This window comes from Brachypodium distachyon, chromosome 1, assembly GCF_000005505.3.
Source record: "Brachypodium distachyon strain Bd21 chromosome 1, Brachypodium_distachyon_v3.0, whole genome shotgun sequence".
Classification (NCBI taxonomy): domain Eukaryota; kingdom Viridiplantae; phylum Streptophyta; class Magnoliopsida; order Poales; family Poaceae; genus Brachypodium; species Brachypodium distachyon.
The window spans coordinates 31373817-31394237 of NC_016131.3; the positions used below are offsets into that span (position 1 = coordinate 31373817).

The 20421-nt window shown below is 45.7% G+C and overlaps 2 protein-coding genes across 8 annotated transcripts; both read right to left on the reverse strand.

Annotated features, from left to right (window-relative positions):
- Positions 1–196: 196 nt before the first annotated feature.
- LOC100844426 (ABC transporter G family member 36) lies at positions 197–9957 on the reverse strand. 7 transcript variants are annotated; one of them, XR_002964692.1, is made up of 23 exons: positions 9644–9957; positions 8769–8889; positions 8593–8673; positions 8412–8510; positions 7582–7741; positions 7413–7489; positions 7256–7309; positions 7067–7157; positions 6653–6954; positions 6286–6567; positions 5796–6112; positions 5095–5255; positions 4739–4999; positions 4306–4523; positions 3885–4214; positions 3516–3806; positions 3092–3175; positions 2887–3020; positions 1380–1607; positions 1117–1288; positions 912–995; positions 741–835; positions 579–626 (listed from the first exon to the last, which is right to left on the reverse strand). XR_002964692.1 is itself a non-coding variant. In XM_024460929.1 (22 exons), the coding sequence occupies exons 1-22, from the start codon at positions 9859–9861 to the stop codon at positions 360–362; spliced, it is 4203 nt and encodes a 1400-aa protein (XP_024316697.1). In that variant the 5' UTR covers positions 9862–9954; the 3' UTR covers positions 197–359. The 7 variants fall into 7 exon arrangements, 6 of the variants coding, with proteins under 6 accessions (XP_024316697.1, XP_024316702.1, XP_024316707.1 ...); XM_024460929.1 differs by having other exon boundaries at positions 197–626; positions 741–995; positions 9644–9954; XM_024460934.1 differs by having other exon boundaries at positions 197–626; positions 741–995; positions 8412–8496; positions 8589–8677; positions 9644–9954.
- A 4941-nt stretch (positions 9958–14898) lies between these two features.
- On the reverse strand, positions 14899–15820 carry LOC100846791. Its single transcript, XM_003563548.4, has one exon. The coding sequence runs from the start codon at positions 15766–15768 to the stop codon at positions 15193–15195; it is 576 nt and encodes a 191-aa protein (XP_003563596.1). The 5' UTR covers positions 15769–15820; the 3' UTR covers positions 14899–15192.
- Between the last annotated feature and the right edge of the window lie 4601 nt (positions 15821–20421).

Below are 20421 nucleotides of genomic sequence, written 5' to 3' on the forward strand. Positions count from 1 at the left end.
TTAAATTGCGTTGTGGATGAGCTAATGCTACTAGAGTACTAGAGTTGTGATGACTTGCACCATCTATTGTTTGAATCATGCAGTCCTAATTTTGCGATTCGTACCAAACAATCTCTATCAGGTGACAGCCATGTCATGGTCATCTTCACGTCTAGAAATAAGGTGCAGGCCAAGTACGGATTCCAACAAATAGCACTAGACAGCAAAACAGCAAAATAACAATTAAAAGGAAAAAGAACATCCAAGATCCAAATGTGAAGTTTTAGGAACGAACTCAAGTACTGGATGTCAGGGCTGTACTCTACCTAGCAAAGACCGGGCCAACATTTCAAACTACACGTCTTGAAGTGTTCCGCACATCATTTCCTATGAAAATCGAGCTTCATTATTGCAAGACCGAACAAGAATGCAAAGAGCAGCCCGAATGCTACAACGATTACACCAATCACCATCAAGCTGTTGTGCTCAAAGCCGAAGTAGTCGCTGACAAATCCTGCCACGGTGGTGGCGGTGACACCGTCGTAGAGTGGATCATCCACATCACCGTACTGCGACACGACCATCCCGTACAAACTCCATGCTACAGGGCACAGCCAGTAGTACCATCTCCACCAGATAGGAATTTTCTGAATGCACGTAATTGTTGAAACACCACATGTCAGCCATTTAAATCTGAAAATCTTCTTTCCAGGCGGGCGAGTTGTCGAAAAGCAGGAAGGAAATATAAGAAGTTAACTCACAGTTCTGGGAATCACAAACCCGGAGAAGAGATTCCATACGGCGTAGCAGGAAGATGATACAATGGATGCTATGGTGTGGTTCTCCGTCACCCCGACTGCCATCATACCGTAGAAGGTGAAGTAGAGCAATGTAAAGTAGATGAAGAAGAGATACCAGAAGAATTTAGGTACCGTCCACTCGAATCCGATCATGGGATACGCTATCACTGCATATATTCCAGACTGAACCAATGTGTAGGGGATCTCGATTACGACCTACAGAGAGAGAAAACAACCGATTCGCCCGACACAGCTTCTAAATTAAGTGACTTTCAGGCGGTAGGAAAAGGATAGTCTCTCAACACATCAAATGTACTACTTAAGTATGTAGAAGCACCTGTCCAAACGCATATGGGAATGCTGAGTACATGCCAGCTGCTTTTTCCCGGTAAAAGGTAGTTCGCTCGACAGCCACCACTGGCTGAACTGATGCTGAATTGAGCACGCCTATAGTGAGAACTGTGGCATATATTGAGCCCATTGCATTGAACAAGTCTTGTGGTTTTTCTCTGGGTGAGAAGGCACAACATCATGAACCACTTTGAAGGTAATACAAGGATCATGTTAGCTTTGCTGTGTATTACAATGTGGAGAGACTACCTTTTGGTGCCAAGACCCCAGAATATGGTGCCAAAGAGTAGGGCTATAATGGATGTGGAGAAAAAACGGACAGCATTATACTGGGGATTTCTCCAGTACGACAGGTTCTGCTTCCAAAGGCAAGCCAAGCATTGCGTGAAGAAAGACCTGGAATGCTTGGTAGGAAAGTAGAGGGCTCCCGAACCAGCTGGTGGAGTACTCAGCCCATGTATCAAGGCCTTGTTCCTCCTATGAAATGTAAAAGATAAAGTTACAACTGCTATTACAACAAGCGATGCCTTTTCATCAGGAGATAAGTCAGTTTCAAGATGGTTCGAGTTGGCTAATGAATATTGATGAAATCAATTCCTTTGAGGTTGGTCATTTATTACTAGGAGCAGCCTTACTAGGAGCAGCCAGGTGGAGAAATAAAAGGTTGAGCACGTTAAAAAAAAGTCAGATCTATGAATCTATGAGTAACCTCTTTGCATGTTGGACTAACATAAACTAAACATTTTTCCTAAAAATAATTTAAACATGAAAGGTAGTTCTCATAACATTTTCTAGCATAGTTCCTCCTTATTTTTCCATGTTTTCAGCCTTGAAAATTGTTGAGGTGGAAAATATAATAATTATTTTTTTCATCATGAACGCTCTTTAAGAATGTTTAGTATATCAAATCGAACATATCAATCATGTACAGTTTCATCGAAATGGAAAATATTGTTTGAAAATTTTGGAGTCCATGTGACAAACTTTTCTGAATAAAGAATAGCAATTTTTTTGTTCAAGCATGAGAAACAATGATTTACATTGAGGATAAGTAGGAGGCACTCCATACAATTAAGAGACTTGAGTGCTTATGGCAAAATCTAATCTTTGTCAACAACCATTGAATGGACAATTATGAAATTGTACTAATGATTTTGGACGGCTCAAATAAAAAGTATGACGTCCTAACTCGTGCTTTTAATATTGGCATAATATGTGTACAACTCCAGAATAAGAACGAGGACATTTTTTCTGAATAAAGAAACATCAGGTAACAAAAATATAATCATGACAACATTATTATGAGATATACTATCTAAGTTGATGATAATTATACGGCATACAATATAATTAGGAGGCTAGGAGTGATCGCGGAATAGTTTAATCTATGTGCACAAACATTGGATTGGAAAATATGAAATTGTACCAATGGTCTCAGATGGCTCATATGAAGTATCCCATCCTAACTCGTGCTTTTTTATATTGGTATAGATACATGTACAACTCCTGAATAAGGACATGGCCAATGTTTTCGAAATAAAGAATGGCACACTCATTTATAAAATTTAAATTGGGGAGTAAATAGAAGACATTCAACACAATTAGGAGGCTAGGAGTGATTACGGGAGCATTTAGGTTTTGTGCACAACCATCGGATGAAAAACTATCAAACTGTATCCTCGGATGAAAAGCATCCCATCCTAACTCATGCTTTTTACATTGGTATAGACTAGAAGGGTGGAAGTAGGCTACTCACAGGTAGAGTTCAGATTTCTTGTATATATCACTGAAATCAATGCCTAATATCTGTTCCTGTGAAACTGTTGTCACTTCTAGCATCCACGTTGCTGGATTATAGCCATCTGTGATTTTGCTGACTCCTTCAATTGCCTGAACAGAATCAAACTGCATCAGCTACAGAATTAAGAGAAGATTTGTATTCTCGTAATTTACTAGTTTACCTCGAAGTACTTGATCAGTTCTGAAGAATGACGGCCCAGTGGACCTACATAGATCTCTTCCCCACCTTTCTTCAGCAGGAAAAGCTGTATGAATAAAATCACAAATTTCAGGATTCCTAGCATCACAATTAGTAAAGGAATAATTGCCAGTAATAGTTGTCATGTCTTAAAGGCTAAAGCTCATGATCTTTTGCCCCTAGTTTCCTATATATTCCCCTGCACAGTCCTTCCCGATTCCTTTTACAACTTTATTGCACTAGCATGCTTGCTTGGTCAACTGGACTCCCCTCTATTGTTAGTTTTAAAAAAAGCATGCAACTTTGACCAAATTTGATCTGGTCCAGAAAATAGCTATAAAGATTGTAAATGAATGAGCCATGTCTAAAGAATTTTTCTAGGTACTCTGAGGTAACATCGTATTCACCTCATCAAAAGCTTCAAATACGTCGATGCTAGGCTGATGAATTGTGCACACCACAGTTCGACCAGTATCAACAGTGTTTCTTATTGTCCTCATGACAATTGCTGCTGCTCGGGCATCAAGTCCTGATGTTGGTTCATCCATAAAAATGATTGAAGGGTTTGCAACAAGCTCCACAGAAATAGTCAGCCTTTTCCTCTGCTCGGTTGACAGGCCATTCACTCCAGGCAGTCCAACCAAAGCATTTCTCATCGGTGACAGCTCCACAAGCGCCATCACCTCCTCAATGAACATCTGCACTCACGAGTCACAACATTTCAGCCAACAAATGAGTGAATGACTAGAAGTTTGGACATATCCTACTTAACTGACCTTTCTTATATTTGAGTCCACATCCTCTGCTAGTCGGAGCCACGCTGAAAACAATAGCGATTCATACACCGTCACATGTGGAGAGTGGATATCATTTTGCTCACAGTACCCCAAAATGCGCGCAAACGTCTCTTGCTTCTTAGGATAGCCAGAAAGGCTGATGTTTCCCTTGACGTATCCACTGGTCTTTCTTCCAGCCAACACATCCATTAGAGTTGTCTTGCCAGCACCACTAATGCCCATCAGTGTGGTCAGCACTCCTGGCCTAAAATACCCGCTGACACCCCTTAGGAGCTCCAGCTTATCTTCCAGCACTTGTGCTTTCATTTCCTAAAGTTTTGCATCAAGCTTGTGAGCTTATAATGAATAATGACAGTGCAACAAGTCCCACCCTTTGTGCATTCATCGCATGACAACTTACCCATGGGATCTCAACGGAGTATTGTATATTGTTGAAACTAAGAGAGAGTGGAACGAAGGGGAGAATCATTCCCTTTCGCGCAGGCATAGAATTAGGATCAACAATAGATGACTCTGTTCCGTTGTAGCTGCCACTTGCCTGATGAGCACTGCCAATCAGGTTTGCATGCTTCTCCGACAGCACCTCTTCTGATACTGATGGATAGGAGTGACCATACGCTGTAAAACAAAAGGAGAAATTTTTCTCAGGAAAGGTGTTGAGCTAGTTGGTGGGTTGAGTAGGCAACCAGTGTAACTGCTAATAGTGCAGACTTTGGTAATGCCCTTCAATCACTTGGTAATCGACAATAGGTTATTTTCATCATATCCTTTGAAAAAAATGAAATTACTTCTTGCTAGAATAAAAAGTGAACCAGGACAGGAACTGTACTCACGCTTGAGATATGCAAGGCAGAAAGTGAAGAGAGAGTTGAAGAGCATAGTGAATCCAAGCAGCATGCCAAATCCAAACCAATACCACATAGCCTCTGGAAATACTCCACGGGATTTGAGGACTAGCACACCAAGGGGCTCCACCGAACCTGGCAACACCTTCTGCCAGCTATGCCCCAAGAACTCATTCACCGATGCTGCATTCTGTGCATACATCAGTGGAGAGATCCAGTATCCCCAAATCCACCATTTCGTCACGCTATCTGGAGGTGAAGAAAGAAACGAGAAACTTTAGTGGCAAATGCTGCAGTTTGAATTCAGCTGGTCCAACAAGAAACAAGAGAAGGCTTATATTTACCTCTTGACAGGACAAATCCACCCAAAAGCATAAAGACTAGCAACGCAAATGATCCAAAGACATATGCAACAATCATGTTTCTTGCTGCGCCAGCAATGAACCTGAAGAGTGAAGATGCCATCTGATTGGCTGCTAAGAAAAGCAAATATTGCTTGAAAAGCCTACAGATAGGGAGACCATTTTTAGTCCATCACAATATCCATAGATTTATCAACAACTGATGAGTATAAAGGTGGTGCATCCCTTTGGAGGGCTAAAAAATCCCATGATGATTGCTGATGTTAAACCTATAATTATCACGACAAAAATCCTTTAGATCAAATAATGCAGAGGACCCCGAACAGATTTTTGCACCTGATGCTATCTTTGTTATGTGATCTGGTCAAATTATACCTATATTAGTAAATGAGCCCTTCAACACCTGATTTGCACAAACTTTCAGACTTTAATAAGATAATGCAGAATTACTTCATGCTAATTTTGATTTACAATAAGAGCATACATGAATATTGTCTCGACACCATTGTGGATGTGGTTCAGAATCAACAGATTAAGTGAAAGTACTGAAATATTGAATTATATGCACTGGCTTACAGAGACAAGCTGCTTAACTGCATGGGGACTTGTCTTTCTAGTTGATATAGAACTGTTATGAGTGATTAGGCACATCAACAAAAATAGGACATATTAACAAACCTCACCTGATTACATCTGGATCAAATCCAATGACATAATAGGTTACAAAAACAAACCCGCCAACCTCGACAAATGTGATGGGGATCTTGAGAATCCAAGAGGGTACAGTGTATGTCCATGCAGGACAGAAGAGCAGATCCCTTTGCTTGAAAAAAACCGGGAGCTTAAAAATGGTGAGCGGTAGCTCCGAAAAACCGTTGAACATGATCATGATCGTAGTAAAGAAGAGTGCACCCATGTAGATGCCTCCATCTGCCACAGAATCGCGGTGCATCTCTGTACGGAAGAATAACGTCATCTCGATGACCGACAACAGGATCAGCTGCACTGCCAGAGGAACAAGAGGAGATCATGGAAAATTTATTAAGTAATAAATGCAATATATCAACCTTTTCCAATAGAACTAACTGTCATTTCAACAATCAGCACAGATCAGCTCTTCTCAAAATCTCATAAAATGAATCTAGTCCGATCTAAACTTCAGGAACCAAATACCTGTACAATTCTGAACACATAAAAGAATGAGTTCCTCTTCATGAGCAGAAACTCCCGGTCAACATTGGCTTTCAGCAGCTCTTTTGTGCTTACACCATACTTTGAGGTAGTCAGTGCTAAAGGATGGCTTGTGCTCTTGTCAAACTGCACCGCAATTTCATTTGCCATGGTTTGGCCGACATGGAATAAATGAAATGCCTCAGCAAATTCCTTTACCGTTACATACTGGTAGAGCTGGTTATGCCATGCCCAGTACTGCTTCTGATCTTTTCTTGACATTACCTTGTGAAACAAATTTCCACATACAAATGTAATTAAGAAATATACAAAAATGTAAGCACCAACGATATAATTCAAGTGTGCCTACTTCTTGCAAGAAGTCGGCGACACCCTTCCTCTCAGGGCATTTGAATCCCATGGACTCAAAGAAGTCGAGCACGTCCTTGCAGGGCCCATGGTACACGACCTGCCCGTCCGAGAGGAGTATGATGTCATCAAACAAGTTGTACGTCTCAGGTGCAGGTTGTAGCAAGGAGATGACTGCTGTCCCGCTTAGGATGTGGATGGCCTGCCTGAGGAAGTTTATGATTTGGAATGTTGTTGAGCTGTCAAGGCCTGTGGAGATATCATCCATGAATAGTGCTCTTGCTGATCCAACCAATATCTCACCTACAGGACGTGCCAAGGTAAAATCTTGCATTGAGCATGTCTTCGACAGGTAAGAGAACTTCAAAAAGCCAAAAATCTACCGAGCGTTAAATGTCAATGCGTGTGCTTGTACCTGTGGTAACACGTTTCCGCTGTCCACCAGATATACCCCTGAACATCTCATCCCCTACCATTGTGTCTGCACATACTTCTAGTCCCAATATCTACAACAAGGGTAGGTAATATTTTTTACTTATTTAGAGCAAGTCAGCTTCAGGCCATGCAAGCCACATGTACTCCCCAATCTTCAGGATGTATGTACCTTTAGTATGTACTCAATGACCATATTGGCTTCTTGCCCTCCCAATGCAGCTGCCTGATATGAGCATTTTAAATGTAAGTTCTTATGATTAGTTGACATGATAATTGCAAGGCATATTTAATTGTTTCCTGATTTATGTATGACGAATGCAAGGCACCTTCATAAAAACATCAATGTCAGCATCAGGCTTGATGTTGGATGCTTCCTCTCGTCTTAACAACTCAAGAAGCAAATCTGATTAACCGGAAAAGAAAATCAAAATCAATCAAGGAATTTGTAGTTAGATGCAATATTTGTAATTCTGAGAGCTAAACAGGTGCTTATACCGTATAAATGTCCAACTCCTTGGCACCTTGCAGAGAAAGCGAGCGTCTCACGAACAGTCATCTCTCCTATGTGAAGGTCATGCTGGCTTATATATGCGGCCGTCCTCTCGGGCACAAAAGCATCCATTTCATGCCCATTATAAGTGACTTTGCCTGAAACCTGCAAAGGAAAAAGAAAGGAGATTTGAGGTGTGATTGTAATTCTCAACAAACCTGGAGGTAGAAGAATAGTGGATGCAGCAGAAAGCAGATTGGACAATTTAACTTTGCCCCTTCAGCAGAGTGTGCTGGTCCCCAATTGGCATTCATTTTGGCTATCATTATGACCTCAATGCCCTCATGGCCAGTGCGAAATCAAGCTTCGGCAAGCCATTCTTCAGATAAACTGCCATGACGGCAGCTTGGCAGATTTGGAAGCAGCGCAATAGGAAAATGGGATTAGTCCTAGCCAATTGGCATTCATTCTTGGCGTCTGCTTTTCGAAGGAGATCGGTTTCTTCTTTTTTTTAGACTTAAGCCAGACCTAGCCAATTGTATAGTCTCCTGGATGGATCTCCCACCCACCCCTCTAGTGTGTATATTCCCCAATCTTGTACAGTTCCCTTGTACATATTTTTCTTTATTAATAAAATTTTACTGTCAGGGTCTCCCATACAGTTTTCCTGTAAAAAAAGCGGAAAGCAGATACCTAGCAGACTTGACCACAGTGTTTCATATATATACCTGTGGTGACTTAGTAAGGACTCTTTTATACTGAACTAAACTCGGCTATCATGCATTTTGTTAATAAAAAAATTAGAGCATGAAAAGTGACTGCGCTACTTGAATACCTGAAGATCATTGCCAAGCCTCCCAGCCAATGCAAGCAGCAAAGTTGTCTTTCCTGATCCTGGTGGGCCTAGAAGCAGTGTCATTCTGTACAATGACAACTGAAATTAACAAATAAAACACACAATGGCAACAACAAAAAACCTGAACTCGGAAAGCACACATCCACTCAATTGTACCTACAAGGTTTGATAATGCCACTGATGCCATGGAGGATTGGCATCGTCTGCTTAGTGCTTGGCAGTATGTGCAGAGCATTTGCAGCTTCCTGACCAATAAGTCTATAAGTCTCAAACCATATACTCCAAAAGAAATTCAGGACTGGTACAGTCCATTATTACATGAAAAAAGAAGAATACCTCAAAAATGTTGTTTACTGAGTTCATAATGGTCGGCAGTCCTCTGTTCCCAACACAAACTTCCGCATCTGCCTTTAGGTGCTCGAAGCGCACCTCAATTGTTGGTTGAATGATGCCAACTCTATAGAAAAGATACAGAGAGCTTTGTAAACTTACCACAATGACAGCAAAACTCGATAAACTCTAAAACATGCCATTCTGGCACTCCTTTGGGTATAAGGTGTTTTACTGGAATAGAAACTCTGGATTTCCTAATAGATTCCTGTATAGATGATTTTGTGCCTCTCCTTGAACCCAACTAATTTTACCTACACCAAACCCTTGTTTCCTTCTCAACTTGAGCCAAACTGCTGCACAGCCTCTACCCCAGTTTACCCCAGCTTGCATCCCAGGGTTCCTTTGGCTAGACTTAAGTTTACTAAAATACTAAGACTGTTTTTCTAGATGTTTGGTTGGATTCATTCAAATGAGAGCTTATCCAAATATACAGAACAATTGAACTGTACTTCAATAATTCCAAGCAGAGTTGACATATGTTACTTCGGATCGACTGTTGCAAGGGGACTGCAAAGTTTTAAAGTTTCTTTTTAAGAGGGGGAGAGTAAAAAGTAGGCAGATCTTCATGATATTGTCGCTGCAGCTTCTAATTAGGAACCAGACCAATAAATTTGTCATAAGTTACGGACAGCACATTAATTCTGTGCCTAACATGTACCTAACATCGTAAACCACCATCTGGTGGCATGGTGGCAACCTTTCTTGCATAGTATTTCAGTATTTCATGAACTGCTCTTTGCTCGAATCTGCATTTTTCGTGGACCCGAAACCAGAATGCCGAAGGGGCTAACGAGGCAGAGAGCGCCGCTGAAACTTGCCGGCGCTTGAGGTAGCCATCGAAGCCCGAGTGGGTTGCTGCACTGGTCAGGTGGAAGATCGACGACGCCATGACCGGATCGGGGTTGCGGGGACGGGGTCGCGACCAGGGTATGGACGCACGCCTCGGCCGGGCGAGCCGCAACGACTTGGAGGCCGCCGCCAGGTAGGGGAGCTGGGGAGGGACCCTGGCACACGGTGGAACGGCGGCGCGGGTCATGCTCCATGGTCTCCTCGAGGGTTTGAGTCTGGTGACAACAGAAACAAAATGGTTTTTGGGGCGGGTGAAGGAGAGAGAACGATCCGGCGGACGTTTGTTGAGGGGGATCTTCAAATCGTTGTCGCAAAGTTTTTTGTTTCGGGGAGACCTATTTTTTTAGCGAGCTCGTAGCACAACTTGAGACACTAATTATGAACATGAGAAAATAGGTTTCTACAGGGCCGAGACCTATTTATTATGAGCCAGCACTACAGTCTAAGGCACTAATTATGAACCCGAGAAAATAGATGTCTACATGGGTGGAGACAGGCCTCAGGCAGCGGGGCGTGAATAGTTTCCTTTTGGTAATTTTAGAGCATTTTGAACTTGGCATGTGCTTTTTAAACTACTATGAATATCAGCCATGGTCATCATGACATCCTGGCTCCGCCACTGGGTGTCTAGTAGGAGAATTGAAGTATTAGTATAAAAACTTTCCAATACAATTGAAGAGTTGAGCCCACACCAAGAAATTGTTGCATGGAAGAAGTGAAAGAACAACATGCAACCGAGACCGTGCCACGACACCTCCTGTGCCGCTAGCATAGTCGAAAAGTCACGCGCCACCAAGCCAACGTCGTGACACCGTTGTGTCATCAATGAAGGCAAAGAGCAACGCCTAACCGAGGCTAGACCACCATACCTCGTGTGTCATCGGGCAAGTCGAAGAGCCACACGCAAAACCAACTACAACACAACACTTATGTGAGGGGGCCGAGCAACGACGTCACACACCGAGACCACACCAAGGACAAAAGACAAAACACGCTCTTAGATGACACATTTTGAGGACCTCCGCGAGCCTCTACCACACCAAAAGAACAAAAGACAAAGCCCCTTAGAGGACACATTTCGACGACCTCCGCAAGCGTCCACCACATCAAAAGAACAATGGGACTCCTCATGACCAGCGCAGCCTGCAATGGCGAGGCTTTGCTGCTCGAAGTCACAACAACCGACCATCTCAAACCAACTTCACATCACAAAATGTTAGGCACCGTCGTTGGTCAAAGTCGGCCTCTAAGGAGGAGACAACCGTTTTTAGCCAAAGATCCAACGTACACGAGAGTGAGAGGCATTGGGTTTCATAACAACGTCTCCAAGGACAAAAAACGATGTTCAGGTCAAGGCTTTGGCCTAAAACCATCTATCTTCACAACCCGTATTACGGATTAGGATTGCCAATTGAGGGAAGCTGTCCAAGAATATGATCCATTGAATACAAACACATTGACGCCCTATAGTTGAGCGATTCTAGCTAGCCAAAGACCCCGACGACCACCGACTCCAAGATTCCGTCTGTGTACACCTCATCCAAAACCACCCCAGGGAATCACAAGCCCTTATGGCCCTCACAACGTGCACAACATTGGATACAGCGGTTGCCGCGGTGGCCACTTTGTATGCTTAGCTTTGTAAGTCGACTTTTTGACCATGTCTTCGGGCATCTTTCTTAATAAAATTTGTCTCTCCACATATCTGAAGATGTTAAAACCAGAAGGTTTTGATTTTTATTTTCCCAGGAAAACTACTTCCTCCGTCCCAAAATAAGTGACGTGGATTTGTATAGAATCTTATACAAATTCACGTAGATGGATCATATTCATTTGTTTGCGACCGAGGAAGTAGATGATCTGCAAGAGTAAAAATGCTGCTTAGCGTGTTAGAACACACATTTAGATCATTGTGTTTGGTTGCTTAGAGCTGTCTCAAACAGACTAACGGTCCGGAGATGAATTGATGACTACAAGGAAATTCCCCAGCGCATCAATCTAATATCTAATTAAAGTAGCATAAATTCTATGTTGTAGATTGTTTCAAAGTTATCGGACGGCTGAGAATAAATCACTTGAACGCAATTATACAAACAAAAAAAACCTTACTCTCCCCCGATTGGTAAGGACTACAGAAATGTAATCTGATTGTATTAAGGTATGAAAAACCAAACCGGAACAGAACCGTAAGGCAATAAAAAAACTCTATCTGGACACGAAGGGAACTCTGGCCAATAAAAATATTAGCCACATGAGATGCAACTACGACCAGAGAAGGAAAGGATACGAGGGATCGAGGATATGGGCTGCTGGGAGGCACCGGAGCAGAGAGATTTGTGGCTCTGCTTGCTGTTCGGTATGATTTGGGTCAAATATATCCAATTAAAAATTCTAAGACGTGTAAATTGTTTCAAAGTTATCCTACGGCTCAGAATAAAATCAGTTAAAAAACAGAAGGCACACATTCGTCCACGTAGGCAAAAATATATCTGCTATTGATTTCAGATTTTAGTGGCAAAAATAGAAAACCCGATGGATACAAGCAGAAAATGTACTATCCAGAGCCAGGCGTAACACCATATTCGGATCGACCTTATCGGGTGCTAGTACGGGCTTTTAGGTTGTAGTCGTGAAACCAAGTGCAAAGCAAACAAACCCATATTTCGAATCTGAATCAATTAAAAAAATGACATACAACAACTACGATGAAAAAAAAGAGGAGAATTGGAAATTATGCAAATTTATCATATGTTTGACACCTTAAGACTAGAGCGAAAAGACAAGCTGGAACCAACTACTCCAACTGTCGGTGATGTTCTGCCATGCGAATCATACCTCATATGAGATGTTTAGTAAAATGACTTGATATTGAATGTGGACAGATCTTGAAAATGAAATAGGAAAAGAAGAAACATGGCGTAAATGCTATGTGTATCGGATGAAAAAACATTACTAGCTAATAGATTCGGCTTCCATACATCTACATATGCACCATCACCAATTCCGTGTATACGTCAACATCTGCCGTCCGGTAGTAGCATCCTTGCAAGAAAACGCAAGCTAGAAGCCAATTTACCATAGGCGCACCCAAACCCATGATTGCAAATTAGACACCTAAAGTCAAACATCTATCGCTATCGGCTGCTGAAAGCAACAACAAAAAATAGAGACAATATGACGAAATAAAGACCATTGGATGATGGGACTAATAGATACAAATTGGGTAGGTAAAAATTACAGCATTATGCATTATACATTAAAATCTAAATGTCTATAATCAATGTCTGAAATGAAACTTTTTAAATATCTAAACTAAAAATTTGACATGCAAATTGAAACACAACTAAAAACACATATGTTACAATATAAGATCAATACTTTTATATTGCACACGATGTTAATAAAACAAACTCTCCTAGTAAAACATGTAATGAGTATCTAATCTACAATATATCATGTTATGAATTTAAACTCATATAAGCATTCAGAACATTTGGTCTTATCATTCCAAAGATATAACAAAAATGACTAAAGAACTATGTATTTTGGTAGGCAAAAATAGTAATAAAGAAACAAATTTTCCAAAAAAAAAGTGAACTGTTCCAAATACACTAGGTCTAAAGTAAATACAAAATGAATGAGAACGAAAACATAGAATATTACATTATATAAATCTAGCCGTGCAATCTGCGCGGGTCACCGGCTAGTTAATTCCGATCGGTGGGTCCGAGCAACTATGCTACTAGGGTCACGACATAGCTCACCGCTGCTCTGCGCTAGTTTACTCAGCCTTCGTCCAAATAAATCAACGCGACACCGGGACCATGACCGGAGCAGAGAAAAACTACTACACGAAGAGAAATCGAGCAGAGCGGCTACTCTCGCACGTATGCATACATACCGGTCGATGCGGTCCTTGATCTTGAGCAAGAATCGCGCGTTGTCCTCGTGGTCGCCGTTCCGCAGGAGCCGGCCCAGCAGGGCCCGGCGCTCCCCCGGCCCGATGCGGCGGACATCGGCCACCTCCCTGGTCCCGTCCTCGAGCCTCACGACCGCGTGCCGGGCGCGCTCTGGCAAGGGCAGCCGCTCCAGCGCCGCCCAGAGCAGCTCCTCCTCTTCCGAGGCCTCTTCGCCGCCGCCGCCCAGAGCAGAGGCAGAGCGCGCCATTTGTGTCTCCGCCGCCGACGCCATGACTCGGGACCGGGGACCAATCAAGACCAAGACGATCGAAAATGAATATACAGAGCGCGTCGTAACGGCCGGAGAGCGAGACTAGCTAAGATTCCAGATTTTTTGGCGGCGGTGCCTACGAGATGGAATCAAACCGAACGTATATGCATAGAAATGTTTCCGATCGGTTTCTCCAATGCGCTACTGCGTACGTGGCGCTCCTCAACGAAAGAAGGGGCAGTAACATCAATAACTGGGCCTGTGGTATGCACGCACTGCGCGCAGACGGCCGATGTAAACAAGAAGTCTTGGGCTCGAGGCGGCGCCGCCTTACCGGACGACGTGCAGAGCTGAGGAACCACGACAGCCCCCGCCCGCCCGCATCGCAAGCGATTAGGAGGAACTATGACTCGTCCTAGTTTTACTTGTGTACTCTGGCACGAGCTAGGCTGAATGGGCTTTTGGCACGAGCATCCATTCCCACGGGCAGGGCAGGGCTCCGGTTTTGACCAGGTCTTCCTGCATGCGGAAACGGGGACCAGTACCGTACGCATCGTACCGGCCTTGTGTACGCTGGACCGCTGACCGTTCTTCGTCGTACGGTGCATCCGGTCAACGCTTTAAGCCAGGGGCTTCCGGAACAAACGCCGTGCGTGCATCCTGTGGTTGTGGGTCCGTGCTTGCTTGCTTGCTTCGACCCGGTCTTCGGCACGTACGGCCAGCTTCACAGGTCGATGTAGCTGGTGTACACGATGTATCTGTGGCATGTTGAAGACTGGTACTGCGATCACGGAGCTCTTTTTTACAACTTTCGGTTGGTTGCTTTTAGTAATAGTGTCGGCGAGAGTGGGATGCTCGTGCCTGTTCAGCCTCAAGCTAGCAGTACTGCACAAAATTAGACACCAGGTGCCCGATGCCTCAACTTTTCCTTTTCTTTTGAAAATCACTTTCTAAAGTCTCCCATGCACAACATGAGTTTGAGGCAATTGGCACAACTGTAAAAAAAAGGAAAAAAATGAACGTGCGAATGTGCCATGGTCAACTGAATACGTTATGACATGAACCAAACCATGCTTTCTTTGACCGTTAGACGAACACAAAGTAAGAGGACAGCCATAAACAAATCATTTAAGTACTAACTACATTTCATTTCCAACCGGGCCGAAATATACAACTGTACGAAGGCAGATCAACCAACAGAACAACACGCACGTTTATCTACCGTACTAATCTTTTTTCATCTCTTCCGCACCTTCTAATCTCTTCAACACCACTTCAAAAAAATGGCCAATAAAAAGGACACAAAGAAAACACACGAATGTTTCTTATGCCATTTTGCCACTCGTCCTCAATCCTCTGCGATGGAGCTAAGCGCTCTCTTCACCGGCGACCGTGCAGCCTGCCCCGGCGGACCATCCACGGCTGTGACGGCTCTCACAGACTCCCCGAGCGTTCGCTCGTTCAGCTTCTCGTTGACCCGGCCCTCCTCGCCCCCGAGCAGCACCGGCGTGACGCGCACGGCCTTCCTGGCGCCGCGCCCACGCCGTGCGCGCGCTCTGGCCGCGAGCGCCTCGCTGGCTCGCACGGCCATGGCGGCCATGTCTGCGCTCGACATGGGCCGGCCCAGCATCGCCTTGGGGAGCACGAAGTAGATCTGGCCCGGCCGGAGCAGCTCGCCGCCCTCGAGCGCCGGCACCTCCGCGTCGAAGTAGAGCGCGTCGGAGCTGCACAGGAAGAACAGGCCGGCTGCGGCATTGCCGCCGAGGACGTCGGAGACGCTGACGGGGGAGGAGGAGGAGGAGGAGGAGGAGGAGGCGGGGAACTCTCGCAGCGAGCTGTCGGCGGCGATGACCCGCGCCGAGTGCTGCTGCTGCTGAGGCGAGACGCTGCTCCTCCGGTGAGTGCGAGAGAGGCCTGATCCCATTAACGTTTGTTGTAGAAATTGATCGATGGGTTGGATTTTGTGTGTGGAGACCAGGGGACGGAGAAAGGACGCATATATAGACCATGGGAATGTGTATTTTCATTTCGCTCCCTCGTTGTTGTATCTATTGTGTACTGGTGTTCGGTTGACTCGGTTCTCTCTCTTTATCCGAAGCAATATCCTTCCTCCTTCGTGAAAACAACACATGCGCGTAGACATTACGTTCAGGAAACAAAGCCGTACAACAAGTACAACCCATCCGGGGAACAGTGAATTGCGAACGTCACTTGACTCATCACCCATCTATCTTCAAGCCGGCGAACGTTTGTTATTCTAAAGCCAGCCAAGCTCGCAAAGCTTTCTTATTTCGGATTGTCAACCCGGAAAAAACATACTCGTAGTTATCGTTCGAAGTCAACTTGGCAGAACATTTCCACCGAATCGCCTGGCCTCTCCCCCAAGAAAACCCCGCAAACCAGCCCACTGGTTTGCAGAAACACCGCCTCCCCAGGTGTCCAAGCCGCAAAGTCCCCGAAGGCCGAAGCGGAAGCTAACCCATCGGAAACCACGGGCTCGATCGGGTCGAAGCGTTGGCGCTGACGCGGCGGAGTCACAAAACCGAACGCATCGCCGCACGTTGTTTGGATATGTATCATGCGTAGACCGCGCAGTAGTTGTACTACTGGCTATACACGGGATTTCTTCCTTCCCTCTGCACGCCTTGTTTGTTGTTCAGATTCAGATATTCCTCGGTTTCCCCTGTTTTGGCCCTGTTCCGCGACGAAACGCGGCAGGCAGTGCGGCACCGCATTTCCGGACAGTAGAGCCCTTTTTGTCAACAGCGGCGCGCGATAGCCTTTTACGCGTCGCGGCTAACTGGAGATCACTTGTAAACCGTGTGCTCCGTAGGAACACGGGAAGAGGGAACTGGAAAGCACGAGATGATCGAGTGCTTGCGCGCTTGCAAGCAGGGAGGGTCTAGGTGGTGCATCGATCGGTTGTTAGCCAGCCGGCGACGCGACGTACATCAGGTTAAATCGCATGGAATCCTCCTGGCGTGCAGGCTCGGTTTTCCGGTGTGTGTTTGAGTAAGAACCGACCCAAATATCCAGCGAAAACTCTCGTCCAGTGAAAACCTGAAAACTTTCGCTGCGAGGTGTTGGATCGAGAATGTATGGCAAGATCGAAGTGGGATTGGGACCGGGCACTTAAACGACATTTGCGCAAAACACCCTGCTTTTACATACAAAACTCGGTAACGATTGGGCAAAACTGAAACGACTCGTCCTCGTTCCGATCGAAATCACCATGGCCCATGGAGCCTCGTCTGCCTCCAATCGCCAGCACTGGCCCTCCGCGGGGAAAGCAAGCTGGGATTCCGAGCCATTGGGGTACCGTCGCGGCTGCTCCCCCTCGCGAGTTGCAGGCGTGCAGCGCCAGGCCGCCAGCCCCGTCCGTCAATTTGACAGGTCGCCGCCGCACGGCCGTATACCTGAGTACCCGTCAAGCAGAGAATTTTGCGTGGTTCTCATGCGCTCATTCAGCATTCCACGTTTTGTTGCTGTTCCCTCGTCCCCTTAGAGGAATACTCCAATACTTAATCAAACCGTATAGGTATGGGCTGCAGGTATGCTGATTCACTCGTATACTGCCTGTACTCTGTACGTATCACCAGCCGTTCAGACTCGTGCTTGTTTCAGTTGTATTGTACCAGCTCTCTGCATACCTGTACGGACGTCCTGTCGGTATGGAGGCGGTACAGTTCGAATGGTATTTGTCGACTTGAGTATTTGACGTCAGTCATAACAAAGACCGCCACTGTATCGAACAGTACACAAAAACAAGGAGCAGATTAGAACGATACAATGGCAAACTTGATTGTGGTTTCCATCAGATATATCAGGCATGACGTGAGCCGGAACTGTGATGAAAAGATATAACGGACGGACTCACGCAAAAGTAAATAACTCCTTTGACGGCTGTTGCTGTCGGGCCAGTAAACCCTGACGGCCTGACACATACTCTATCTGAACCCTGTTGCTCCCTTTGGCGTCGTTCCTACACGCGCGCCGATTTGTAAGCTCAATTCAACTGACGGTTCCCCACAAAAGCCAAGTCAAACGCGGTTCGATTCGATCTGCACAACAATGCTGATCATAGCAGTAGATCGACCTGCCCATCTGACGCAGTTAGTTAAGCCGATCGATCTCTATCTGAAGAGTTAATATCATCCGCGCCGCCTGTGTGGCGCAGGCCGGACAGCGACCTGAACGGCCCCCAAGGCTGACGGCTCCTGCCGGGAACCGTAGCTTTCAGCCTCCCATATGGTCGCTGCACGCGTCCCCTTCGGAGTTTCTTGGACAGGAAGCAGTGTGTGAATTGTTACTTCTTTGTTGAAGTTTCTTTTCTTGCTTGGTTCATGGTTTCTGGTTTGCCAGACGGCCCTGCGTTGTCCCTTTTTTATCGGACAGTGTGGACCTATAATCTCTGACGCTAGCGGTGAGCAAAATCTCCACCCAATAGTAAAAGTAGTTCAATGCTAATGATGCTGAGGACGCAGATCCTTGACATATTCAGTGCTACATGCTCCACTGCATGACTATATTTGGTTCATGACTGATATTGCCACAACTAACTTTCAGTCCCGAATGAAATGGCCAACATGTGAGGATTCTCTCCAAGGGTGAAGCCAGAAAAACACCTTTGAGGTCACTCTTCATAATTTACTGATGTCATTGCATATCGAGTAAATTTCACAGAACCACACTTTTTGTGGCAGTGGTCTCACAAAACCACAGTTGTTGCTACCAGTCTCACAAAACCACAACTCTTGGGGCAGGGACTCTCAAAAAACCCTAATCTCGATGATTAGGCGGCTTGATGGTGTTTCTGACGACCGGGGCCCACAAGTCAGTTGCCACGTCTGCCTCCCCGACCAGTCTCCAATGCCACGGCCCACAAGTCAGTTGCCACGTCAGCCTCCCCGACCCGTCTCCAATGCCACGTTGTGGGTCCGGGTCGTCAGAAACACCATCAAGCCGCCTAATCATCGAGATTAGGGTTTTTGAGACTCCCTGTCCCAAGAGTTGTGGTTTTGTGAGACTGGTAGCAACAACTGTGGTTTTGTGAGACCACTGCCACAAAAAGTGTGGTTCTGTGAAATTTTCTCTTGCATATCATTAAGAGTATTCCTCTGTTACTAAGAAAGATTAGCAAAAACGCATGGTTAAAAAACCGTGGCAATAAAAATAATGATATGACCAAGATTTGTGTTTATGGTAGGCTACAGACCAGGCAATTTATATTATTTTTAGGGTGACAAGCCAATTTCCTAGTTATACCAATGCTTGAGCTATCGCAAAGTTATCCTGCAAAGATGTCAACCTTGTTTTGAAAACAACTAATTTCATTGCTCTTCAAGCATCTACACCTAGATGGCAGTGTTGGATCTAGGATTCTATCACCGAGGTGCCACATTTCACATACACAAATGTATGTTCTCTCTTGATAAAATTAATGAGATCCATGACAAAAAATCCTTCCAAGTTTCAATAACCACGAGGATAAAAAAATCTGTAAATGAATTTAGAGGTTTCAAGAGGCTAATTAACAGGCAAACAAGCAACTATCTTTGATGACTCCTGTCAGTTGGCAAGGGAGTTCTTAAAGGCAACATATGAACAATGTTCACATGAGGCGAATAGAGTAGTGCATGAAATTGCTAAACAAGCCAACGGTGGCCTAGCTACCATCTGTTTGGCTGGATGAAACTCCTAGTTTTATTGTACTGATCATGGTGGACAATGTAACCAAAGCGGCGATTGTAGCGGTGCCGGTATGTACCGGAACCCTACGAACCGTCCATTCGGGTTTTGAGATCAACGGGCGCCGAATCAGTATTTAACTTCTCGCAGCTTATACGCACGGGCGCAAGGCGTATTTCCCCTGTCGCTATACTGGGGTCCACCTGATCCCATCTCCCTCTCCGCGTGAGATCCGCACGAGCCGCTACCTCTCTCATGCCCCCCACCTCCAACTCCGCCGCCGCCTGTACGCCCCTCCACGCACGCCGGGATCGGCCGCGCCGCTTCCCTCCATCCTCGCCGACGAGCCGCCCCCCTCCCTCCCTGCGACCGGGCTGGATCCGCACCGACCAGCCCCTCCTCCGGCGAGATCTGGCGCCTCCAGCCCTCCTCCTCCCTCTGCGAGAACCTTCGCCGCCATCCGCATCCTCCGCCTCCCAGGTGACCTCTCTCTCTAATGTCTTATGGCCCACGCCCGTGTCAGGCGTCCTGTACTTGCGAGTCTCCATTGCGAAGCTCGTCCCCTCCGTCTCCGTTCCTCCTCCTTCGTTCGGTGTACTGTTGTACCTCTCTGTTGTACCTGCCGCCACCGGCTCCTCCTCCTCCGCCGTGCGCGGGCTGCCGGTACTCCTCCCCTTCCCTGCTCTGAGGCCTCCCCTCCACCTGCGCCCTGGACCCAAGGCTACCCCCTTGCGCCTTGGCCGGACAGGGCCGGATCCGACCGCCCTCGACCCCGCAGACGCTGGATCCCGCCTTCCTTGGTCCTACCGCAGCCGGATCCAGGTGAGTTCTCTCTCCCCTCTCCCTCTCAGACTCTCTCTCTCTCTCTCTCCAGATCTGTGGGGAAATG